The sequence below is a fragment of the Cnephaeus nilssonii genome (assembly GCF_951640355.1).
Source record: "Cnephaeus nilssonii genome assembly, chromosome: 8".
NCBI classification, from domain to species: Eukaryota; Metazoa; Chordata; class Mammalia; order Chiroptera; family Vespertilionidae; genus Cnephaeus; species Cnephaeus nilssonii.
Window position 1 is genome coordinate 17964580 of NC_137079.1, and position 27184 is coordinate 17991763.

The 27184-nt window shown below is 38.6% G+C and overlaps 2 protein-coding genes across 5 annotated transcripts in view; one reads left to right on the forward strand and one right to left on the reverse strand.

The window, feature by feature from the left end:
• PURG (purine rich element binding protein G) overlaps positions 1–9174 on the reverse strand; it is a 31195-nt gene extending 22021 nt beyond the window's left edge. The window contains exons 1-2 of one of the 2 annotated variants that reach the window (XM_079779552.1): positions 8940–9022; positions 7760–8638 (exon numbers count right to left, since the gene is read on the reverse strand). In XM_079779552.1, the coding sequence (XP_079635678.1) occupies positions 7760–8632 (873 nt within the window). In that variant the 5' untranslated portion in view covers positions 8633–8638; positions 8940–9022. Of the gene's footprint in view, positions 1–5438; positions 8639–8939 lie in introns of those variants that run through there. The other variant, XM_079779553.1, reaches the window with a different exon arrangement.
• Positions 9175–9619: 445 nt separating this feature from the next.
• Positions 9620–27184, forward strand: part of WRN (WRN RecQ like helicase) — a 120276-nt gene continuing 102711 nt past the window's right edge. For 2 of the 3 annotated variants that reach the window (XR_013813901.1, XM_079779549.1), the window contains exon 1: positions 9620–9782. Coding sequence is in view for 1 of the 3 variants with exons in the window: in XM_079779549.1 (XP_079635675.1) it covers positions 9699–9782 (84 nt within the window). In the remaining 2 variants the exon portion in view is untranslated. Of the gene's footprint in view, positions 9892–27184 lie in introns of all 3 variants that reach the window. The other variant, XM_079779550.1, reaches the window with a different exon arrangement.

Genomic DNA, 27184 nt, shown 5'->3' on the forward strand with positions numbered 1-27184 from the left:
GGCAACAACCTCATCAAATCCACAACAAATAACAAAGAATATCCTGAAGAAGTGTATTATCCAACAGAACCACTTTCTCTAAGAAAAAAAAAATTAAGTATTTCATTATAGAGGAGTCTCAGATAAAATAAATTCTGACTTTAATCAGATCAAATACAATAATCAGATTTATACCATTATTTTGATAAAGGCAAAACCAATAAAAGTGACCCCTCCCCAATCTTACACTTTGAGCAACTCTAACTTTTATACACTATGCACACTTTTCTTAGGGATTACTTTCTCTCCCCTTCCCCCCCGCCTTATTTTTACCCCTACTATTTCCTGGGAACAATGAAAACTATGAATGGAATAACACAGAAACCAAGTATAATAGGGTAAATGAGAGGACAGACAACTCCTATTCAATCTTAGAAAAAAGTCAACAACATTCAAGAAGAAACTATACATTCCATTTAAGTGAGTATTTTTTTCATATTCACATCACAAACGAACTTCACTGTGGAAGTACTAATTCATTATGAATATGTTTTTATTTACTGGTAGATGCCACTGGCCTCAATCAGAATAAGAAATTACTCAAAAGAGGTATTCAAAAGAAAGTAAAAATTTTAAGACATAAATTACCACAAAGCACCAACATGGGAAACTCCTTGATTAGTGTGGGAAATTGTTAATATTTTTTAGCCTAAATTTAAGCAAAACTCAGTTTGAAGATGAATTTACCTTCCTTTTGACCCCTCTCTTCAAATAAGGAACAATACGTATAAACCATTTTAAACTTAAACAAGGAAATACTCAGATATCATTACCAATGTTATAGATTCTGCAAAGGATAGTTATTTGTCATTAAAATAAAAAAAGCAAACTCTTTTATGTTTTAAAAATATATATTTAAGAGAATCCTGTTTTCTAACGACACCTCTCTCATTTTACAAACAAAATCATGACACCAATTATGGAGATATGATTCTAAGGTTTAAACCAATGCTTACATTTTTTTCAAACCTTTTTAACATTTTTGTAAAATTTACAGAAACCAACCCATTAAAAAACTTCTTTCTCAACCCACATATTCTTTAAGATAAGCCTAATAGCATTGGACCTTTTACCCTGGTTGCTTTAATTTATGATTAGATAGAATCCTTCAGGATTCAAGTATAAAACCTTTACTTTTTCAGATAACAATTTTTCTTGGTGGTCCTTAGAAAAGTGACTTTAAATGCCCCCTTGATGTGAATAGAAAGAAAATTGTTATTTTTCGGGGGAACTATTAAAGCAGTTTTGTCCATATTTTCAGGAATAGTAATTATGCTATCATCATTATTAAACAATTATATTTGCTATTTTATATTTCTCCAGCAGAGAATGGAGATGGTTTAGTTGTACTTGCAACATCATAGCTCCAAAGTTTTTACTCTTTCCCAAATCATCATGGTATCTTCTGGTCCCAAGGATATCTGACTGGCTCTGGGTCCTTCAATGAGGAATCAATGCTTTAAACCAGTGGTCGGCAAACCGGGGCTCGTGAGCCACATGCGGCTCTTTGGCCCCTTGAGTGTGGCTCTTCCACAAAATACCACGTGCAGGCGCGCACGTACAGTGTGATTGAAACTTCGTGGCCCATGCGCAGAAGTCGGTGTTCGGCTCTCAAAAGAAATTTCAATCGTTGTACTGTTGATATTTGGCTCTGTTGACTAATGAGTTTGCTGACCACTGCTTTAAACAATTAGGACTAGTTTTTATCCCTTTGTTTAGTCTTGAATTTGACTAAGTTGCTAAATGAATTATTCATAATAACTTTATGTCTTTCTCACCAAAAACATTAAAGCTCATGTTAATAAAATCAAAAGATTTCAATAGAGTATAACATAATTTTTTGCTATAGTTCTAGTACTCATTTGCTCTTATAACTCATTCTCTTTTTTTCTAAAGAATAAGATAATAGTAACAGAACCATTAAAATTGGACTAAAAGTGATAATTTGTTAAAACTTTTGATATGGGTGTTTTTCATTAGAGAACCCAGTTAACCTAAAATAATATGTGGTTAAATAATTTAATGTTCTGCTGGTCCTAATCTGTATTACTTTAGGAAAAAGATCAATAATTTTTTGGGAAGAAAGAGGGAAAATAGGAAGGCAAGATGGCTAGGCATAGGGAAGGGAAACTGAATATTTATACATTTTAAAATTAATATATACACATAGTATTTGCATTTTAAGTAAATACCAATGGGATTCACTCAAAATTTTCTTCAAGTTCTCTTTGTGTAACAATATGGTTCAAATTAAATGCTATGTTAGCTAGATCAAGTATCAGTATGAAAATAAAAGGAAAGAATCCACTTATAATGACAGATCTAAAATTGATACTACTGGGTATAGGATAGTGTATGTGATACGTTTTAATTTGCATGTTCAAAAAGGATGTATGTATGAATTCATATGCTTGTATATGCAGAGTAACTCTAGAAACATATACAAGAAATTGGTAACATTAGTTGCTACTTTTCATTTTCTACCCATCTGTAGATTCTAAATATTATGTTTTCCATATTAAAAAATATTGATTAAAAACCCACTACTGAAATAAATTTAAATTACTTAAAAAGTCATGTCAAATTAAGAAAAAAGACTTTTTTTCACATTATACAAAAAAAATACACAAACACATATTGTTTTTCTAAGACCCACCAACATAAATTTGGGTAAATTTACTTTATAACAGAGTAACTGTAATCTAAAAACTCAGTTTTCACATGACATTAAATTGGGAAAACACATTTTCCCTGTACCTCACTGCTACAACATTGTGGACTATGGATTGTCTTAACAACATGCTAACATACTTATTCTCCTTCTCTGATGGGCTAGTCATTAGCCATTATTTTCTCTATGAAATTTGAAAAATCTTTAAGGAAACCTCAGAAAGATTTTAAGAATCTTAGTTGGCAGTGATAAATATTTATACCTATTCTGTTAGCATAGAATAAATTTTTAACTTCTCTTTGTGGTTTATTTTAGACTTTATCCCGCCAAAGATGTGTGGTGTTTTGGTAAAGACAAACTTCACACTATGTGGTGACTAAGCAAAGTCCTTACCTAAAGCTTGGAATCAGATTTTTATAAATAGTTCTAATGAAAAACATTTTGAAATAAGCAGGAAAAGAAATCTTATACTTATGAAAAAATTATTTTCAGGACACCACTTAAAAATTCAAATTAAGTCCTATTCACTTAAATATTAAAATAAACCATAAAACAAAATCTAAATGAATGATAATACATTTTTCAATGGTCGCTGCTTATTCAAAATGAGTGTCTGAGGGCATATTCCAATTTTATCCTCTTCAAATTGTGCAGCTCAGATAAATGTTTATTTTACTGAAAATATTTGCAAAATTACAATATAAATACATGATATTAAGATAGGATGACTATTTATAATGTATTCTTATCCATAGATATAAAATGAATGCAGTAAATATAGTATACTCTCGATGAATTGTTAGTACACAGTGTTTCTTAGTAAAGTACATACAACCTATTATTAAGCAACAATTATCTAGTTTTTAAATGTACATCTCAGGAAAATTTTAGGATGAAAGGATACAATAAGTCCCCCAATACTATTTGTGTTTGGTGAAAGTTAGTTCTTTTGCAAATTTTGAAATAATATATTTATCTCAGCAATTGTCCTTAGGCACTTTGCATTTCCTCAATTTGAAATTTTATTTCTTTAGTCTGGCTATTTTCTTAATGACACCAGATCAGCCAGCCATACTTTTAATTCTAATACAGACATATACTGTCTTTTCATTAGTCATTTAAACACATATCAACAATGAAACAGAATCATTCAAAAAAATTTGTCAGCACAAATTCCAAAAATTAAGTTTTAGGGTATTATGGGGAGTCTCAACTAGATATAGTCTCAACTGTAATATTAATCTGGGCTAGAAATAGTTTTGTTTTTTAATTGATTCTAGTCCTTAAAAATAAAATATGAGCTCTACTTTAAAATTCTTTGTTAAATGTATTGGGCTTTGTTTAAAAAGCATCTTCTATCCTCCTTCTCCATTACATCAATTTAATGGAAACTTGTAAGTACAGCAGTTCCAACACAAACATATGCATGCAAGAGATCACCCTATAGATTCTAACTACATAGTAATTGAAACACATCCCACCTGTCAAGTGGCATAAATGTACATCTTTTATATACAAAAGGTAAAGTGCATTATTAAATTAGTGAACTGACAGATTGTCTGCCTGGATCATATAGCTTTCAAATAGACAAATGTGAAATTCTCCCATTAGAACCAATTATTTCAAAAGGTTCCAACTAGCTTTTCCACCCTGTCATTTCTTTTTTGGCCATGCTCTTTAGTGCAAATAAGCTTGTGTTTGACTCAAGTTTAAGGGACATGGCAATTTGGGGCTTTAACAAGAAAAATTATAAAATGTGGCAGAACATTAATACTTTTATAATACATTGCATCTTTTGCATATAAGCAACAGATTAGTGCTGCTTTCAATTGCTAGGAGCACACTGCCAACGATTATGAGGAACCCGTTTCCAAATTTCATACTATTAGCTTATATTATTACAGTTTGAGTCTGTACCACATTATGCTTGGGTTATTATGTGCAAACATCACCAGTGTTTTACAATTGTACAGTGAACTAATAATTTTGGTTACTAACTTTAATGCTCGTTTTTTGACTTCTAACATCCTCTTGCCTTAAGAGTTTAATGTCTTCAAGGCAGGGATCCTGTTATTTTGAAGAATACCATGTACACTTGCAAGTCCATTTATGTCACAAATGACAATAAATAAAATGTATATTGCACAGATAAGAATAGTAGCTTATTTTACAAGATACATGGCAATACATGTCCTAATACCAGAGTTTTGAACTGGATCTTATTTGATTATGGCTAATGATTGACTGGGAATTTTAAGTATCAAAAAAATAGCATAATTTCATTTTTCAGTGAATACATTAACTATGAAAAAATGAAACAAAAGGACTGGCAGAAGGCTAATGATTCTAAAGCATATTCAGTTGCCAGTAATAGATGATATATAGACATCTATCTAATCTGTAGCTTTGAGATGGTAAAAACTTTGAAGTATACATACAATTAGAAAATTTGGCTGCTTAATTAATTATTTACTTAAATATTAGTGCAAAATTAAATGAATAATATTTATGTACAATAAATTAAAGTTATTTATCTTTAGATCTGACAGTATTATGTGAGTATGTATATATACATATATATAACACATATATACATACACACATACACATATATATGTGTATATATGTGTATATATATATATATATATATATATATATATATATATATAGACACACTCAAATCTTATCAGACTAAAAACCAAAAAAGAAATCATTTAGACTTAACGGATATAAATATTTTAGAAGGGAAGGTTTTAAGAGAGAGTATACAGTCACAACAATAGTGATAAGAACACTCAAATACTGGAATATTCACAGCTCCAGCTTGCCAAAATCTGACAGGTTGATTATTATTAATAGGCACTATGATGGGCAGCAATAACAATCAGTAGTACAATAATTCAAGTGCATACCACTCCTTCACATACCCAAAATGACTTTTATCAAGCCTACAATAGTTACTTTACAGTTAGGACTGTTTAAAGATCCTTGATACTTTTAGAGTCTAAATACCCACCATGTGCTATTAACTCTAGTACTAACATTATCATCTAACCTTCAGTTGTTCCGCAGTGATCCAGATGGTCCACAATTATACTGAACTAATGACATTCCTTCAGACTACTTGAGGAAATGTGAAATACAGTCTGCAAACCAACACCAGCATATATGCCTGGGTTACTGAATGTTTGTTTTTAAGTCCCATAAACAAGTGAAATTAATGTTCTCAATTCATATCATAAAGCTTCCTTAGTGATCTTCCTTAAATGTATTTGGGGACAAACCTCTGAAGGAAAACAATTTGTTAAAATAACCTTGAGTTACTTATAGCATATAAAAGAAGAGCTATATTCTGATCTCAATCCATGCAGCCAGCTCTCATCAATGAGAGCTATATTTGGGGGTTGAAATCAGTGTCTGGCCCTTAAACATGATATTATGGACTTACTGTGTGGGAGGGGAATACAGCTGAGATAAAAGACAATCATTTCATTCAGAATAAAATGCAGCTCTACAGATAAAAATCAGTCAGTTAATACAAGGTGGGTTGGTACACATATACACTATAACCACTTGTTTAAAAAATTGCGTAGGTGTTGAAAAATTGCTGTGGCACTTACTGGAAAGTAATTTTTAATATATGTAAATGGGTGAGTCTTGTGTAAAGTAAACCTTTTTAAGTATTATAAAGAGCACCTTGGAAAATGCCTGAATTTTCCTTTCAAATATATTTCTAACCAATCTTCAAATAATATTTTTTCCCAGGCTGAAAATTTACATTCTAAATGTTTTTTAGAAAAATCATTTTTCCCCCTTGGGATTAAAACACCTGTAAAAATCAGGTTTATACTGAAAGTGTTGACAGTTTTAAGGGTAGCAATTGCAAAAGTGCTACCAAAATATATTGTTACAGATGTATTTTTGTATCCGCTAACTGGTGCACCAACCCCTCTGAAATAGTGTTAAAGAAGAAGCATAAAATATAACACCTTGAGTCCATGATATATTTTGGGAAAAAATCTCTCACCACCTTCAAATTAGCATGAAAAGCTAAAACAACAAAATTTCCATGGCAAATCCATATGATGACGATTTCCCCTCAATAATGACATAAAAGTAATTCCTGAAACTTTGGAAAGTCAATAAAAATCTCTGATACAATAAACAGGAGTGAGGATGGGATTGTAACTAACTTAGAATAACCAATTAAAACTCTCCCATGGATTTGATATGGCAACTATAAACTGCAAAGTTACCACACAATTTTAAATTATGGAATACTATAGTAACTCTAAGATTTTATGCTTTAATGGTACTATTTAATATTCAGTTATCCAATGGACAATTAATATATTTCTACTTGTACTTTTATAAATAAATATATTTATATTATCCTTGAGGTCAATATCTGTTCTGTGATAACTGTCCTATAGTAAGCTTAGCAGCTTTTAACAAGAAGGAACGGGATACTTTTTTTTTGGGAACTTGTTAAACAGTAATTCACACTTCCATATTAAATATATGTATCTTTTTTCAGGATTATGTCATAGTGCAATGTAAATCGTAGTTATGGTATTTAGAAGGTCAGAATGTCACATTTTTGTGTGTGCTGATTTGCATAATTCAATAGTCTGGAGCAGATGATGCAGCTAAACTATTTAGCTCTGGGAAGGTGGGAATTCCCATAAGAATTATAGTGTTCTATGTATAACATAACATGAGAATCGGACTCCTTGAAGTATAAACTATAGAGGTATTACTAATAACAAAGGGCCGAAAAAGAGGAAAAACTTCTTCAAATGATTACGGATCAGTACTTTTAGCCAATTTTATGATTTTAACTTTTGCCTGATGGAGTTCAATTTCACTCTAGTCGAGGCATTCTTGTTCTTCACCACTGGCCCTTCTGCCATCCATTTTCTTTTCTTTATGGCTGTTGCATATTTTCCTCATCTCTTCTTCATACTTGATAAAATTCTCCCCAAACCTTGTCCAAGCTTTGAACGGAACAGTAATAGTATTACGGTAAGGTGGCCTCACCTCACTTACCTTCAGGAAAATTCCATACTTATTAGAGCCCACATCAAAGTAGAACCTTTTATTGTCCACTCTGAAAGAAGTCCCCTCTGGGAGTTCGAGCGGGTCATCGTCGTCTCCACCTCTTCGTTCTTCTATGTCCCCTTCGCCATAGTCCTCAATGAGCTGAACCAAGGCATCACGAAACTCAATCATCCCTTGCGCCGGGAGGACGATCGTCTGCTCTTGGCCCAAACTGTGACCAAAATAACCTATCATGCCAGCCCCCCGCATCATGGTTTGCCTAATCCGTAGGAAGCGACCCCGCTGATTCTCCTTGAGGTCTAGGTAATATTTCCTATTGTCCCTCTCGATGTAGTCCGTCTTGAGGACACTGTGGGGGTGCTCCTCGGACCCCACGGACACCGGCGGGGAGGGTGCCAGGTGCTTCTGCCTCCTCCTGGAGCCTTGCTCTTTGCCGAGGCCATGCTCCTGCCGGTGGCCTTTCAGGCCCAGGTGGGCGTAGTGCTCGATGAAGTCCCCTAGACAGTCCTTGAGCTCCGCGGCCACCGACAGGGAGAGGGTCAGCTTGCTCTTCCGGATATTGTCCTGCCGGCCTCTCCCGATCCAGACTTCGGCTATCTTCAGGAACCGGCCCCGGGAGCTTTGCTTCACGTCCAGGTAGAACCTCTTTTTCTGGATGTCCACTCTCTTGGAGGCCAGCTCCTGGATTTCGGCCGTGCCCCCAGGCTGGTGAGAGGAGGCTAACGCCGCGTAGTGCGGGTAGTGGGCGTGCTGGGCCTGCGGATAGAGTCTACTCTTGCTTAGGCCAGAGCCCCCTACGTGCTTGCCTCCGCGGCCGCGGCCGCCGCCGCCGCCGCCTCCCCTTCGCCTGGCTCTTTCCATCTTCAGCTGCAAGTGACAAACAGACACACGGGGCGGGGTGGGGGAAGGGTGTTGAGAACAATCGCAGACGCCCCTCGGCCTGGGCTGCCCCCGCCTCCGCCCGGGACCCCCACACCGGGCTCGGCTCCCAGGGCGCTGGCCGCCCCAGCGCCCAGCCGGGTGGTCGGCGGCGGCCGGCGGCATCCCCGGTTCTGCACCGCGCGCGCAGCATCCCTTCCGCCGTCCCCTGGCCTCCCGCTCCCGCTCGCGGCCGGGCGCTGGGGCTCGGGCTCGGCAGCCCCGGGGTCCCCAGCCAGCAGACACTCACATCAGCACTGCCATCACCGCCGTCGCCGATGCCCTTCACGACCGCCGCCGCCGCCGCCGCCAGCTCTCGGCCCCTCTGCAGCAGCCGCCGCAGCCGCCGCCCCCCGCCTGCTATCCCGCCGCCGCCGCCGCCGCCGATCGCACCGCCCCCCGCCGGAGCAGCGGGGCAGGGGCATCGCCTGCGGCGCCCACCGCCGCCGCCCCTCCTGCGGCCGCTGCGGGGGCCGCCGCCTCTCTTCGGGCACCGGCCCGACTCGGACCGGGGAGGGGGGTGGGAGGCGGGGAGGGTGGCGGCGGGGGGCGGGCAGTGGACCCCGCCTCCTCCAGCACAGCTCGCTGATGGGAAGAGGGGACCTCGCGTCCTCCCTTGGGGCGCGCCCTGACTGAAGCCCAGCGAGTGAGGGCGAGGTGACGGGACAGGTGTGAAGATGGTAATAAGGGCTGGGGTGCCCAGAGTGTCCTGACTAGTCTAGGTTCCGCCGGGATGCAGGATTCTCGAGGCCCGCGGCGCCCGCACAGAGACTACAATTCCCGGAGTACTCAGCGGCAGCGCGAGCCACCGCGCATGCGCACCGCCTAGCCAGCTGCGCTGTGATGGGAGGGCTGCAACCCCGCGGCGCGGCGCGGCGTGGCGCACGGGGGCGGGGCGGGCTCCGGAGGAAGGGGTGGGTCTCCCTGTGCCCTGTGGAGTGTGCGCCTTGGCGCTCCACCCTCGGATCCGAAGCGCGGGAATAAAGTGTTGAATTGGTGCCTATCGTGGATGCCATGGGTCCCAGGCCGTGCTGTTGTGGCGCTCCACACGTCATCCAGCGGAAGGAGGCCCGTTGAACTGGTTCTTCTCCCGGTAACGTGTGCTCCCCGCCCCTGCTCCCGCCAGCTCCAGAACCGGGGGTATAACTCTAGCCTGCTCCGACGCTGGAGGTGCTCAGTCCCGCAGAGCAGGCCTCTGTCAGGTGTGTGGGAGATTCCTCTGAAACGGAATCGCCGTCCTCCTCCCGAGCACCCCGGAAACAGCCCCGACCGCCTGCAGGCCTTCTCAGAGCTGCAGTCAGCCAGACAGGGGGGTGCTTCCCTGCCCCTCCAGCCACCAGCTTGTGCAACTGGTTGCCCAAGGGATTCTGTCTTTTCCGTTCCGGCTTGACTGCTCTAGAAATTGAGCCACTCCGTATTTACACAACAAAGTCAAGAGAAATAACTTGCTATGTGTAATTGAGCAAAATTATGTTGGATTTTTTTTTAAGTTGAAATCACCTTGTCTTTAATGTGTTTTTTAAATGTCTTTTTTTTTCCTCCAATTACATTTGACATACAGTATTACATACAATATCAGTTTCGGGTGTGCACCCCTGTGATTATATAACTTACTAATTGATCTTCACGATAAATCTAGTGCTCATCTGACACCATGCATAGTTATTACAATATTATTGGCTATATGCCCTATACTGTGTTTTACATTCTCATCAGGACTATTCTGTAACAACCAACCCAATTTGTACTTTTTAATCCCTTTGATATCGGAGGATGTGGGGGGTCCTCTTCCCCACTGGGTTAGAGTTTTGCCAAGAGAGAACAATGAAGGCAGAGGTGGATTTTGAAGTGAAGGGAATATGAAGGAAATGGTTACAACTTTTTAATTTAAAGTGGTCTAGGGGAAGATGACTGGATAAAGAAGATGTAGAACATATTTATAATGGAATATTACTTGGCCATAAAAAGAATGAAATTTTACCATTTGTGAAAACATGGGTGGACCTAGAGGGTATTATGCTAAGTGAAGTCAAACAGAGAAAGACAAATACCGGATAATTTCACTTACGAGTGGAATCTAAAGAACAAAATAAATGAACAAATAAAACAGAAACAAACTGATGGTTGCCAGAAGGGAGGAGGAAGTGGGGCTGGGTGAAAAAGGTGAAGTTATGTCTAACACCTGAAACTAATAAAATGATATTGAATGTCAACTGTAATTGGGGAAAAAAAAAAAACACAAAATTGGTCAAGGAGGAAATAAAGACTATCCAGGGTGAGCAGAGTGAAAAAGTACTAGGATCATTGGAGTATATGTAGGTCCCAGTTGGATCAAAAGATTGTTTGAGTTGAGTTTCTAGAGGGAATGAACTTGAAAAATAGTAGATGATGACGATTGGAGGGTGAGATGCTTGGAACTGAGGTTATGGAAGGATTCAGTCACTGATAGTGACATGATATCCTCATGTGAACAGATGAGTGGAGCAAGGTGTAGGTAAGATTATTGGAGGAGAGCTAGTCAGAAAACAGGGACACTCTCAAATATTGTGCATCAAAGGTTGTGACCCATTGGGTAAGTAAAAGGAGTAAAAAAAATAGAGGATATAGATATAAATGTCTACAATATTGATGGTGATGGTGATAATGGTAATGGTCCGTTAACACCCAAGTCAAAAACCATCAACGTGATCTATACCTAACATTGGAAAGTTAGGTATTGAGTTATATATGGTTACATGGTAGCTCATAGTCAACTCATAAGCCCTTCATGGGCTTTTGTTCTGTGACCAAAGTGTTCTCGTAACAGTGGCAGGTGGCATAAGGCTTCCTTTCTTAGTTGCCAGTTTGAAACTCTTCACCAAATGCTTATTATAATGCAGCTTTCTTGGTTTCCTGTGTAGGCTGCTTCTTTGGCTTGCCTTATCTCTCAGGGTTGTGACAAATTTATTGGTGAGAAGGCCAGCAGTAATTCCTAGTAATGTCATATCTAGGAGTCTGTCCTATAGAAATAATAATATGAATGTCTGAAGGCACACCCAAGGGTGTTCATTGAACATTATTTGTGATAAAATTTGCAAGCAACCTGTCGTCTGTAGGAAATAGTTAATACTCAATAGGGATATCAATATCAATAGGGGTATAATATCAATACAGATAGATAAAGAAAATGGAATTCTATACAGGTTTCAGAAAATCAGATCAAGAATTGGCATTAGGTGTTACTTTTCCCATTCCGTCAACAGGGATGCTTTCAGTGCAGTTCATGGAAAAACCAAATTAAACTGGCTTTAGCAATGAAAGGTTATTTATTAGTCTAGTTAATTGACACATCCTGAGGTAGAGTGACCTTCAGGCAAGTTCAGAGTTCTGACTATTTTTCTGGCCCTGTGCTTGGCCCTCTTCCATGAAGAAGGCATGAAGGTCTTTTTCTTCAGGGTGTTTTCTTGTGTGGTTGTAAGATGACTGTGCCCATGCTATATATTTCTTTCTTTACATCTAGCAGGAGCAAAAGCATTCTTTCCCTTGGAAGGAGAATCCTGAGCTTTGCCGCAGTTGGATCACCTAGGAGAGTGATGGTGAACCTATGACACGCGTGACAGCACTGACACGCGTAGCCATTTCTGAGGACATGCGCCCACCTCCTCAGAAACATTTGCTGCTCCTGAGGATGAAACATTTGCGAAATAATGTTTTTTCCTCAAAGTGACACACTACCCGAGTTATGCTCAGTTTTTTGGCGAAGTTTGACACCAAGCTCAAAAGGTTGCCCATCACTGACCTAGGATCTAGTAATTAGGGACAGGAAATGGAGAGGAGAAAACTGAGACTTGGATTGTAGTTCTCATCCCTGAAACAGCCCTGTGGCAATGAGAATGGGATTTCCCTATTGGCTTTAAAACTATTGGGTTTCCGTTCCTGGTACTGGTGTTGAGGTCATACTATTCAAAATGCTTTGCCCTTAGGCCTTGAGGGTCTGAGGTGGGGACTGCAAAATGAGTTTGTTACTTTTTTCCTAGTATTAAGGTAGTCAGCCTCTTTTTGCCCCTCTCATTCTTAATTTTACTAAAACAGAGAGACTCTGTTTATTCTAGGATCCCAAATTGGAAAACTATAAGTCACTTTACCTTCATGATTTACAGAGGCCCTTCAGATTACTCTCAGGTTGAAAGAAAGAGGTATGGTAAACCAGGAGGGAAGAAGGGAGGGAGGGAATGAGGGAGGGAGGGAAAAAGAGAGAGAGAGAGAGAGAGATCTTGCTTACTGAGAAAAAAAACACACAAGACACTATAGACTATTAAAACTCTCCCTTCATATACCTGACCTCAATTCTATTTTTTCCCCTGTAAGGGCTCCTATTAACTGATATGAATCCTCCTGGATTGTTCTTTGCATTTACATAGACGCAGAATTTCATTTTTTTTTAATTTAAATGGCAACTATTATTCACACTTAGTTTTCCTGTTTTACTTAGCACATACAATATGTACAGAATTTATCATCCTGATACATATAGTTGTATTTTATTCTTTTACTATTTATTATGCCATATTATGGATGTGTCATTGTTTATTTAACTATTAATTTACTGTACTAATTGCTTCTAGAATTTTTATATTACAGCTGACATAATGTATATCAAGCACGTCAAACTCGTGGCTGGCGGGCTGCCAGCTGCGAGTTTGACAAGCTTGATGTACATCCTTTATTTACATCTTTGTGCATATATGTACATGTACTTCTATAGGATAGATAGAGCTACTGGCTTGAAGGATATGCATATTTAACATTTTGATAACTTCTACCAAACGTCTTTGAAAATGGTGAGGCAGTTTCTGTTCTCTTGCAAAAATTGTAGATGATGAGTCTATTTAATTTTCACTGATAATGGTTTATTGGAACTGTAGACAGTTTTGTTGGACTCATTTATTGAATACTTTGTTCTTTCTTAAAGATTAGAAATGCTTCCTTTATCATGTGTCAAATTTCTATATTTACTTGGATCTATTTCTGGACATGGTATATTTTATTCCATTGATTTATATCTCGAGTTAAACACTGTATCTCCAGTTACACACTGTTTCGAATACTGTTGTTTTTGTGCTGTTTTATATTTGGTAGAGTAAGTTTCCCTTATTGGTTTTATTTTTCAAAAAATATTTACAGTTCTGAACATTTTCTTTTTCCAGTGAACTGAAATAGAAACTTGTGTGGTTTCATGAAAATGCTGCTGACATTTTTTCTTGGTAATGCTTCTTCAGTGTATTGACTTAATTGATATATTTACAATTTTGAGACTACGTGTCCAGGAACTGAGTATATCTTATCTAGCTATTTTTTGATGTCTTAGTAAACTTTTCTAGTTTTTAAGATGGTTCTTATATATTTTACCTTAGGTTTATTTCTCACTAGGTTGTCATTTTTTGATGTTACTGAATTTAGATATGTTATATTTTCTAATTGATTTTGGCTCAGATAAAAAAGTACTTAATTTGGATATGCTCATCTTGAATCTGGTCATCTCAGGAATATTTGCTGATTTTAATCAAATAGGTAAATTACCTGCCCTCAAAGAGTTCCTGGGGAAAAATTATTTATTTTAGGAGACTTTAGCTTTTTGGTAAAAGTTAAGCTTACCTCTTATAAAAACTGGTTAGTGATAGCAGTCACCCTCTTTTAAAGATGATTGTCTTTCTTTTTTTTGATAAAATGCTTAATATAGAGGAGGATTAAGAAAGAGGATGGTTTTTGAATAACTTCTTAATAAGAAATAAGAAATTGGAATAATTTCACATTCTTCCCCTAGTAAGTGAAACCAGTGACCTTCCGTCCTGTGCCTACTTCAAGCCTATGTTTCTTTCTGACTCCGGTGTTTTTGTCACTGCATTTTTTCTGATCTCTTCCACCATTGGTCTGATAGGCCAGCTCTGCAGGGGCGGGCAGGGATTCACCCTCTCTTTAGGTCTTTCTGAGGCTAAGAAGATAGAAGTATGGGAACTTCCTAATCTATGGTAGGAGAAATAGAAGCCATTGGAAACAATATCAAAGCTTTGTTGTTTCTCCTGGAAATTTGGATGTTACAAGCATGAGACATCATCCATTGATTGGCACCTGATGTGCTTTTGCTGTTCATTCATAAACTGAAGGCACTAAAGTACAGCCGAAAGATAATTGGACTAGAAGATAACTTTTGCCTTCTTGGAGGTGTCATAAAATTGCTGTTTTTTTTTTTCTTTTATTAATTTTACATAAACTTGGCCTGTCTGAAGAGATTGTATTAGAAGTTCTTATGGAAGAACTGTATTGGCTAACTTTATGATTACTTTTAGAATTGTGTATTAATTTTCCAACTTCTTTTTCACCCAATCTCCATTTTTATCTTTCACTTGTCCTCCCACACTTCACTTGGTCTTACTGTAAAATTTATACATTTTTCCTTCTACCTGGCAATGCTGAATTTCAACCCAATGAAGAGCTTTGCGTCTGAAAGTTAAATATCACTCACTCTCCTTTAGTTGTTATAATTGCTATTTAATGTTATTTTGATTTTTATTCTTATTTAAAAAGGTTTTCAAACTATGAAATTATGAACATTTTATAATTATAACTTTATGTGGCTATTTTGTTTATCATTATAATTTATTTAAGACTAGAGGCCCGGTGCACGACATTTGTGCACTATGGGGGGTGGTCCCCTCAGCCTGGCCTCCTGCCACCGCTACTGCGCTCGCTAGCCATCAGCCTGGCTTCTGGCTGAGCAGTGCTCCCCCTGTAGGAGCTCACTGACTACCAGGGGGGCAGCTCCTGCTTTGAGCATCTGCCCCCTGGTGGTCACTGCACATCATAGCGACCGGTTGTTCTGCCATTCGGTCGATTTGCATATTACCCTTTTATTATATAGGATAAGGGATTAAAGGAAGAAAAGGATTGACCACATAATTTTATTTTCATTTATGTTTGTGTATTAGTTACAATGCAAGCACAGAACTTGATTCAAACAGGCTTAAAAGATAAGGACATTTGTTGTTAAAATGTAACTTGAAGGCTGAGGTAGAATTGACTTGAAGACTGGTTTAGAGGTAGAACTGACTTGAAGACTGGTTTAGTCCATTGACTGAGATTCATTTCTCATCTTTGCCTTCTGTGTGCTGGCTTTGTCCTCAGGCTGACTTCCATCACGGTGGCTTCAACTTCTTAAACAGAGGGCATCTCGTTTGGTAGCTTTCTTATAAGAGCAAGACAGTGTCATTCTCAGACACTCCCCCTCCCCCAAACACCCCCTGTTGGGTCATTGGCTTGAATTAAGTCATATATTTTTTTTCTTAAACCAAATCCAGGGGAATGCCTTAGTTTAGGCCTGAGTTTCCGAGTCACCATTGTGGCAAGGGGAATGGGGTTACCTTTAGATCCGCTGGGTTACTAGGGGAGGTTGGAGTGGGGGCAGCTTTTCTTACTCACATTGGCTTTGTGGGTAACTGGTCATTATCTGAGTTAAAGTTATGGTACTGTAAAAAAGGATGTAGGATGGAATGGATGTTGTGTAGGCAATCATCAATGTCCACTTGATAATGAGTCCTATAAAATTTCATCTCAAGCCATAGGAACTAACAGTAATAAATATAAAAGGGAAAATAGGCAGACTAAGCAGGTTTTAAATGGACTTACTTGAAAACTTTCTCTGCAGTTTCCCAGTTTATAATGGTTGATTTTGCTGACTGGCTATAGCTACTTACAGAACAGAGGAAATTCATTAAAAATAATGAATTATTCAGTTGGACAGTGAAATTCAGTTATAAAGCACTTCACTGTGCTATGGATTCAGTTCAGGTCAAGTCCCGTTCTGGTTTATGGGCAGTGCGGCTTTTTACAATGACACAGCATAGAGAGAGGCTTTCTTTTTTTTCCTTGCTGCTAGCATCTTAATGGCATTTTATTGTATTTATTTGGTTGGTTCCATTTACACTTTATTTCAGTTGACTTCATTAACGCAAATCTTTATTTATATTTATTAGTACAAATTATGTATCTATACTAATAATAGAGAAATATGCAAATTATCCATTACACCGTAACGTCATGACCGGATCAGCAGGCTGCATCCCAGCCCTCTGCTCAGGCAGCTGCAAGGCCCGGGGTAGGATAGGATACGATAGGAGGGGATAAGAAAGGGGAGGGAGAGAAAGGCAGGCCTGCATGCAGACAGGCCGAGAGGAGAAACAGAAATACAGAAAGGAAACAAGAAAAGGACACAGGAATGGAAAAGGGAAGGAAACGTGGGGCTGCATGCGGGAGGGGTTGGCGATCGCGGGGGGGGGGGGGGGGGGCGGCGAGGGGCAGTGCGGGAACCCTGCCCAGATGCGGGAGGAAGGCGGTGGCCCCCGGCGCAGGCCGTTGCCGGGGAGGCGCCCACGGGTCCAGGACAGAGTGGTGGCCGGTCTGAGGCCTTCTAGGCGGAGGTGCTCCTGCTTTGCGGCAGCAGCAGCGCCCAGGCCGCGCGGGCCTCAGCCACCCTTGCTGGGCCGGGTGTTCCAGGCAGGTAGTGGAAGCAGGACAGTGGCAGGGAGGCTGGGGAAGGGGGGGCGGCGAACACCTGGCTGGGGCTAGCTCTGGGCTGGGAGGTTAATGCCCCCCCATCCCTGAACGGAAGCTTTAAGAAGGAGGGAGGGAGGGAAGAACTTTATCAAGGAGTCAGTAGAGAGCAGAGTTCAAGAAGGAAAGGATGTATGAGTGAGCGGTAGGAGCTATAATGAAAATCAAGTATAGTTGTGTACTGGGGACAGGATTTTAAAAATAGGAGTCAGAAAAGAAAAAAGATAAATGATAGTGAATAATTAGGCAGGTAGATAGATAGATATTAAACAGTGGAAGTAAGTGGAGAAGAATGTATGGGAAAGGTAGAATGAGAGAGAAAGAGGGAGGGAAGAAAAGTTTTAAAGGGGAGCCGGTAGAGCTTAAAAGGAGAATGGGAAGAAGGAAGAAATGGGGGAAGAAGCGAAGCAGGTCCGAGGGAGGAAGTGAAGAAAAAAATTAAGGTGGGAAGGAAAAGGGGAGGGAGGGCAGGGGTAAAGATAAAGGAAAGAAGGAATGTGGGGAGGGAGGGAGGGTAGGAGAAATATGGGAAGAAGGATGATGGATCAGAAGTAGGAAATAAGGAGGAAAGAAAAGTTTATAAATGATGGGTCAGTAGGAAAAAAGTGTTACATAAAGGAGAGAGAAAAATTGAGAGGGAGAAGCCAATAAGGAAGTCAAATACAATTGTGTGTGAATGGGATAAGATTAAAAAAAAAAGTTAATAGGGGCAACCAGGCTGGCAGGGGAGGACAGTTAGGGGGATCAGGCCGGCAGGGCAGGGCAATTAGGGGGATCAGGCAGGCAGAGTGGTTAGGTGTCAGAGGTCCTGGATTGCGAGAGGGATGTCCAACTGTCAAACTGGCATTTGGACATCCCCCGAGGGCTCCAGGATTGGAGAGGGTGCAGGTCAGGCTGAGGGACCCTCTGCCCCCGTGCATCAATTTCATGTATCAGGCCTCTAGTTATGTAATATTTGACAGTAATGAGAATTTGGTGGATACTTATAAAGAGCTAAGTCTCAAAAAAAAAAAATCATCCTGTTACTTTTTAAAATTGCAGTGACTTACTGTAGCCAAACCAAATGCGAATAGGTAGTTTAATTTAGCTTTTTTAGTTTGCTTGCTTAGGTTATTTGGATGGAAATTAGGATTAGCAGAAATCTATCAATAGGTTAATGAAAGTCTTGAAGGCCTGTTTAGGGAATTTAATGAAGGCTTTGTCATGGATTCTTTGATTCCTCTTTGTTTTTCTCTGATCACCTCCTATTCCTGTTAGTGCATTGAAAAGTAGAAAGGAATTCTCAAAAACAATACAGTTAATACCTTAAAAATTACTAACCCTGGCCAGGTTAGAGCAGTTGGCCTGGGGACGAAGGATCACGGGCTCAATTCCCAGTCAAGGGCACATGCCTCAGTTGTGGGTTCGATCCCACGCCCCGGTTGGGGCGCCTGTGGGAGGCAACCAGTTAATGTGTCTTTCTCACATTGATCTCTCTCTCTCTCTCTCTCTCTCTCTCTCTCTCTCTCTCTCTCTCTCTCCTCCCTCCACTCTCTCTTTAATGATCAATAGGAAAAATATCAGGCACCTGTGGGAGGCAACCAGTTAATGTGTCTTTCTCACATTGATGTTTCTCTCTCTCTCTCCCCCCCCCCACCCCCCACTTCTCCCTCTACTCTCTCTTTAATGATCAATAGGAAAAATATCTTCCAGTGAGGATTATCAGTAAAAAAAATTTACATCTTCTATAATAAAGTATAGGTTATGTGTATGCATATGTTACAGGAGAGGAGAGGCCTTGTCTTCCCCGATTGCTCCAGTAGGGTTTTTGGAATACCCCTGGAATAAGCATTTCCAGAGGCCCCCATGGAAGGGTGAGACATAGTAGAAAGTTTTACATTGCTGTGTTTCCAAAGTTCCATTTCCCTTAGTCCAGTCGTAGAAGTGTAGCTAGGGCTTCAGTAGAGCTAAAATCAGAGCCAGCGTCCAGAGAATCCTTTCCATGGAGCCGGGTCCAGTTCACATCAGGCTAGCCTAGCTCGTGTTTCCCCGCAGCCTTCCATTAGTCCATTGTGTGGGGCCCGAATGGCCGTGGGCTATAGCGGCCAATACAAGAGAACCAACAGGGCCCAGAGGAACAAGAGTCTCAAGAGAGTAAACTTCTTTGCTTAGGGGATTATGCATTCCCAGATGTTCTCCTGCTTGTGGCCACACCCATTCTGTCAAAACCATCTCTGTCACCAGGTGTGATTGACAGGGAAGTACATGGGCATGTGTCTATCTTCCCTTTGTTGAGTCCCTGGGGAGTATAAAATTGTGGCATTGAACTACTTACTGATAATTTTGTCCTGGACTTGAAATCATTATTTGTATGTGCCATTGAATTTACCAGTGTGATTTTCTTTTTTTGAGAAGCATTTCAGAACGGTTGGGATGCTTTATTCAGTTTAGCCCTCAAGAAATTAGGCAAGTCAGTTACTGTGTAACAATAGGTATTAATTTCCTTACCTTAGAGGTTTTAGGAACAATGAAATCTCTGACCTAATCCACTGAACCCAATTTTCTCTTGAGACTGGTGTTAAGTCTGTCCACTCTTTATTATTTTTTATTAGAAAAAATTTTTTTAAAATTGATTTTAGAGAGGCAGGGAGAGAGAGAGAGAGAGATAGAAACATCAATGATGAGAGAGAATCATTGATTGGCTGCCTCCTGCATGCCCCCCACTGGGGATCGAGCCCACAACCCGGGCATGTGCTCTTGACTGGAATCGAACCTGGGACCCTTCAGTCTGCAGGCCGACGCTCTATCCACTGAGCCAAACCAGCTAGGGCAGTCTGTCCACTCTTTAGAAGATAACACCATTCTAAGTGGAAAAGTGCTGTGCTCTTGAGATGAATGTCTTTTAGAATGAAGTCTAGAGTATGTTTTAAAAGCTAGATTATTAGAAAGCTACCACTTCTTAGTTAATTTGGAATGTAATTGGTCTTAATTTTCCTAATGTTCTAACTTAAATTTTACTGGTGTAATTTCTTTTGATATGAACTAGAAGTGCCTTCAGTAGACAGCTTGTTTTACTATCTAATTGCTGTCAAATAAAAGCACTTAAGATGAATTTCTTTCGAAATATACTATAATTTTGGCAGATAAACGCTTAATATTTAATTGACTAATATTACTAAGCCTATAACAAGCCCACTAATTTACTAGCTATCATAATGTTCATTTTGCAACTATTCTTTAAAAAGGCTTTATTAAGAAGTTGTATCCTTATTAGATATCTTATGAATGTATTATGGTTACTAAAAACTAGCTATAGTGGGTTGTTAATAGCAGCAGCATTGGACATTTTCCAGTCTTAGAGCATTTTGTGTATGTTCTCTAGCAGCAGTTGGCAAACTGGCCAGTGGGCCACATTTGATTGGCTGCTTGATTTTGTACTGATTATGAGCTAAATGGTTTTTATATTTTTAAGTGGCTGAAAAAAAAATTGAAAGAATTTATATAAATCCATGTTTCACTATCTATAAAGTTTTATTGGAACATAGCTGTGCTTATTCAGGTGTCATTCATGGCTTTTGTGCTACAATGACAGAATTGAGTAGTAGTGACAGAGACAATTTGTCTATGAAGCCTAGAATATTTACTGACTGGCCCTTTAGAGAAAAAGTTTGCTGATTCTTATTCTATAGTATAAAAAAAATGTAGCCTTGATAGTTCATTGAAGAAAAATCTTTCCCTCTTTTACTGGCATATCCCACCCCCACTACTAAGTAACACATTTTCTTATAGAAAATTTGGAATATGTAGAAAAGTATAAAGAAGAAAATTAAAAACCGTCTGTAGTTGTGGGATAACCATTAATATTATGGTGTATATTTCTCCAGACCTTTACAAATATATGGTATATTTTTTAATATAATTATACATTATGTAATATATGTACATATACAAATACATTTATTTTTTAAAATTAGTCTAATTTGCTTTTATCACTTGATAAATTATAAGAACATGTTTTTAATAACTGCACAGCATTCTATTTTACAGGATAACTTATTATTTAATCATTTTTCCTTTGTTGTCAACCTTTTATTATTATAAATTATATTACATTTTATATATTTAATGTATATTTTATATTTAAATATTATATGATGTATATTTTAAATATTATTATATATAACATGGATGACTATCCTTGTTAGAAATCTTTCTGGGAAATGCTGGTTATTTTTGTAAGATTCTTAAAAATGAAACTATGGGTAAAATGGTATAAAAACTAGAGAAGTATTTTGAGAGAAATCTTTATATTAGATGAAAATACTTCCTTGGCCTGCCTTCATGAGGAAGATGGCTTCGGTTACATTTAGCCTGGGTTCTGGTTAGATATACTAATTTTTGTTCTAGACCATCAAACCAGTCATTAAAAAATTTGACTGTTAAATAACGCTTATGGTTGATACTGATAGTAGAGGGACTTGAAGAACTGGGCCAGTGCCTACTCTGGGTTCATGGTTTTTAGTCACAATTCTGCAGCTTGGGAAAGTAAATACTTTGCTGGGTGGGCACTCCTAGCATGATTCTCAGAGCCATAGAGTGCAGTAATGCTCCAGGCCATAATGAGATGACAGAGTAGGCTCAGAAGTGGGTGGGGGTGGGGTTGAAGGAGATAGGCTCCATTCTGAAGATCCACTCATTCTGTAGTGTACCCACAAAACTGTGCCCAAGTACTTCACTCAAAGAATGATTTGTGAAGGGTATGGACTTAAAATATTTTTAGGGATACCCACACCAGCTGTTAGGATTGATCTGTCCACAGCAGAGGTTATTGAGAGGTAGAGTCTCTGAAATTGATATCAAATGGAAGATAGCATAGTAACATCTAGTTCTTTGTCTTCTGTTGAAAAAATTGGAAGGTCTAGCAACACTGGGCTCATTCTGTCTTTTGCAAGAGATAGCTGGAGCAAAGTTGGTGGCTTCCAATTTGTTCTGCAGCATAGTGATATAGGTTGCAAGTAATTTAGCAAGATTTTGATGGTTGCATATATTTTTATAGCTCTCAAACATATAAAAGCATTTTATAAAACAAACATTCAGAGATTTATAATTGGCAAAATTATATTTGAACATTCTTTAGGTAGATCCTTTATTAACTACTTGAATTCAGAAACATGTATGGCTATGCATACTAAACATGGTCATAAAGAGTTGTGTTGTGGCTATAACATGTAGTAATTCTCCTGAATTTTCTTTTAAATAATTTCCTCTCTAATTATTACTTTAATTGTATATGTATATGTTATTTAATCATCAGGAAATTTATATTTGTTTGTGTATATAAAATGATCTTTGTCTTAATTTTCATAATTATACTGTTAAGATAGAAAAGAGCATGAGTGTTAGCTGATTATTATTTTTATGATATTTAGTGTTCTCTAATGGAAAACAATTTTGTTAGTTTTTTTGCTTGTTGTTTAATTTTTAATTATTATGGGCTTTTGATGTGACAATTTGTCAAACCCAAGTTTGATAGGATTCATTATATGTTTGACTTTAGAATTTAAAGAACTAGTGCTTATATCTAAAAATAATTAATAGTTGAACATATATAATTCAATTGATTCAATAAAGAAAATATAGGTGTTGGCTTGGCTGGTGTGGCTCAGTGTTTAATGTCAACCTAGGAACCAGGAGGTCACTCTTCAATTTCTGGTCAGGATTTCTGGCTCGGTCCCCAGTAGGGAGCATGCAGGAGGCAGCTGATCAATGATTCTCTCTCATCATTGATGTTTCTATCTCTCCCCCTCTCCTTTCCTCTCGGAAATCAATAAAAATATATATTTTTTAAAAAGAAGCTAGTTACAAGATTACACAATTAGTAAAGCCCAGATACCTACATCACTGTTCTTTGTTCCTGCCTGTATGGAACACTGTTTAGGAGCAGTGAGAAAAGGAAATGGAAAAATTGCCATTTCAGTTATTCTATTAGATATGTTGAAGATTTGTCAAAGACATAAATAATGTTACCAGAAAGGGGACCTGGCCCTTGGGGGGTCTGCCTAGGACCAGTTGGTAGCGTGTGGGCTCTTGACTTCATGGAGGAAAAATTTCACAACACCAATCCGATGACTGACTATGAGGGGACATTTATTAAAGCTGGGGATGTAAAACAAGAAAGGGCTTAGATGGACACACAACCAGGAGGGTGCGGGCATGTGCAGGGGGTTGGCGGTGGCCAGGGAGTGGTCAGTGGGGGAAAAGGGAGACATATGTAATACTATATGTAATACTTTAAACAATAAAGAATTAAAAAAAGGGGAGGGGGGCTTAGCATAGAAGAAGCAACAGGAGAACCGAGGCTGGGCTGCCCTAGCTCTCTGGGAAGTCAGAGAAAAGGGGGCCTTGGAAACAGGTTCAACGGACTAGCCTGCAAGGAGTTGCCTCTGCCCATTGCTCCCCAGGTCGCAAGTCTCTTAGGGCCCCTTAGGGTTTAGGAGATGCATGCCTATGAGGGGAAAAGTGAGGGAAGAAGAGGGGAAAAGGAATGGTGAGGTTGGAGGTGCTCTCCAGAGGTGAGCATGAGCTGGGTCTGGGTCCTTTGTGTTGAGGTTTTATCTCTTTCTCAGGTGGGAGTCTCAGGGGAGGTCTCAGGGGAGGGTATTAGCAGAATATTAAGCAGTTCTCTAGGTGTGGTTCTCCAGGGCCCTGGTTTCCACTGATCCGTCAGTGTAGGGCAGGGGGTCTTAGTCATTGCAGCTGGTCCTCATGGCCCCACCTGATTTTGCTGCTTTTCTGGGTCTGGGGCTGAAATACAACTGAGGCCTAGATATTATTACAGGGAGATGACCTTCTGTATCTGCTGTAAATTGCTCTGCTAGTTTGTTCAGCTGTCTGCCTCAGTTTCCCTGTTCCACTTGTCCAGGCTTACTGGCCTATCTCATAAAGACGATACTAATCCAGAACATTAATTCAAAAGGTGTTCATCGCAGATGTGAGTCCATAAATATTGGCAGTGGCCCTTAATTAGAAGGCTATATAGAATTCTTGAAGAAAAACACCTGGAACAACATTATTTACTTGGTAGAGAAGTTCCAAAATCAACAGTGGATGAAATATTCAAAGTGAAAACAATGAATATTTTGAAACATACAAGATACAGTATAATGGTGGAATGGTGGAAGTTGGGAACTGGTAGTAACAGGAAGGTATAAAGGCTTTACATTAAGTTCAATCTAAAAAAACCTGATATATTATCTTATTCACAGAGAAGCTCTTGTGATATTAAAATTTCCTGTAATTCTGAATTCCACGTTCAATGATGTCATAAAATTGGTGAGCCTAATGAAATCCAAGCTGCTACAGTGCCTTCTTTCAGCATTAGGTGAATAAATGTGATTAGCTATTTCATTGCTAAAATGTGTTGATAGTCCAAAGGAAGATTTATAAACTAAAAAGAAAAATTTAAATTACTCTGTGTGAATGATTCTTACTTTGCAGATTGTCGAAGTATAGTTATTGGCTTCAAAAAATGATACCCTTAACTGACATTTTGAGCACTTGAATTAATTTAAAAGTACAATGATCATGTGGATATAAATTAATGTGTACTGACAAAGTTTATGGGTTCAGAGTAATATTTCAGCTTTGAGAGAGCAAAGTTAAAATAGTTTTAGAAGTAGTGTTTAATGGGTGTTATTTGAATCCTAAAGAAGAATTAATGAAAGTGAAGTCAGTGTGTGCCTGAGACAGAGTTTTAGCAATATATTGAAATACTTGATATAAAAAAATTGATTTGTATTCACAGCCTACTTACATCATCAGAAGGAATTAACATACTTCTCAGAAGAAAGGGAGAAGCTATTAAATTTAAAGATTTTAGCACTCTTGAAGTACAATTTAAAGAGATTGAATTGTTGGAAGGCTGGTTAATCATGAAAAAAGAGTTTCCACTGTATTGGAGCAAAGCCGCCTCCTCTTTTGCCTTTTGCTACTGCTTGTGCTAATAAAGCTTCTTTGCAATGGTTGCTATATAGAATATTAAGAGAATGTTAAAAAAGTCTTAGGAGTTGTGTGTAGCCTTTTTAAGCATAAAACCTAATATACAAAAGTTGTGTTCATCTAAACAATCTCAAGTTTTTTATTTAAAGAGTTTGAAAATTTTATAAAGAAGATATAATAAAAGTTTTACAAAATTTTATATCACATTCCTAGTTGCCCTTCCAGTGTGCCATAAAAATATATTCATTTTCTGAATGTGCCATGAACTAGAAAATGTCAACTCCTGGTGTAGACCTTCATTTATAAATTAAGTAGGCAATTGAGAGTCGTGTATTTGAAGAAAATCAACAGATATCAAGCTCACTAAGGTGAATAGTTGACCCTTGATTAAAAAAATAATTTATAAACCAAAAAAGAATTTAATGAAGTCCCTATAAGTTTTATCAGTGGATTCAATAGCACTTATGTTTATACAAGAACTGAAAATGGTGGGAAAGGAAGATTGGAGAATAGGAAAGGAATTAAAACATAATTCCTAAATGAAATACTCAGTAGAATAAATGTTGTAGAACAAATATGGCCCAAAACTAGAGATGAAAACTATAAATAGATGTTTGTTGAGTGAACTGAGCAACTGGTTGTTCCTAGGAAACTTACTTGATCATTCCTGTCAGAGAACTTCCAGAGGAGTTGTACTGAGGGACTCAATGTGCTGGTGGGCTAGACCTCGAGATTGCAACTTTGGAGACCTGTGAATAGACAAATAGCCTCCTGATGCGTCAGTAGGAAACTTAGTCTCTTGGTCCCTTGTTTGCAGCTTCCTGAGGGAAGCTAAGAGCTGATGACCGCTGATGGTAAATAGAGTAAAATAATAGTTCACCTAAGGAATCCAGTATCAGTGGAAACAACAATAGAATGTACAGAATAGGAAACTCCTATTCAGACAGTTCTTTGAACTATTTAGATTATAGTTTTTGCAAAAGGAAGAAATAATAAGCACATTTAGGGAGACTCAACTAGAGGACAAAGAAACTTTCTAGAACAGTCAAGATCTTAACATTATAAAAATTCTGTTGACAAACTGAAAGAGGAGTGTCACTGTCGAGAGTGAAATTAACATCTTGCAAATTAAGTGCAAGAAGTATCTTAAAATACGGAACAAAATTAAAGAGGTGGTAGTCAGGAAGGAAAAAATAGGGACTAGGAGAAGAAATTTATGCAGGGAAAAATTCACTAGCATGTGAGTAAAAGCTGTAGAAGGAAATAAAAGAATAGATATGGCAGTTGATTAACTTAGTAATAGGGGTAGTTTGTTACAGCTGCCATAATTACCACAAACTGGGTGACTTAGAAATTGATTGTCTCACAGTTTTGGAGTTGTTGGTAGAGTTGGTTCTTTCTGAGGACTGTGAGGGAAGGATCTATTTCAGCCCTTCTTTCCATGGCTTGTAGTTGACTTTCTCCTTTATGTCTTTTTTCACATAATCTTCCCTCTATGCATGTCTGTCTCTGTGTCCAAATTTCCTTTTTATAAGGACACCACTCATTTTGAATTAGAAACCACTCTAATGACTTCATTTAAATTTGATTACCTCTGTAAAGGCTCTATCTTCAGATTAAATCACATTCTGAGATACTGAGGTTTAGAACTACAACATACCTTTTTTTGGGGGAGGGATACGGTTCAATCCATAGCAAGGGAAACTTTTCTGATCTTAAGAAAAGATTCTGCAGGGAGTTCTTCCCAAGGACCCATCGATCCCAAGGAGAATAGACTTAAGAACTTTAAAACATAGAAATCCTTGAGAGTCTTTCCAGCTCCCAGATGGAAAGAAGAGATTACTCACAACTGAAAAAAGCATCAGAAAAACAATGGACTTTTTAAAAATCTTCACCTGGGGATATGTTTTTATTGATTTTAGAGAGAGAGAA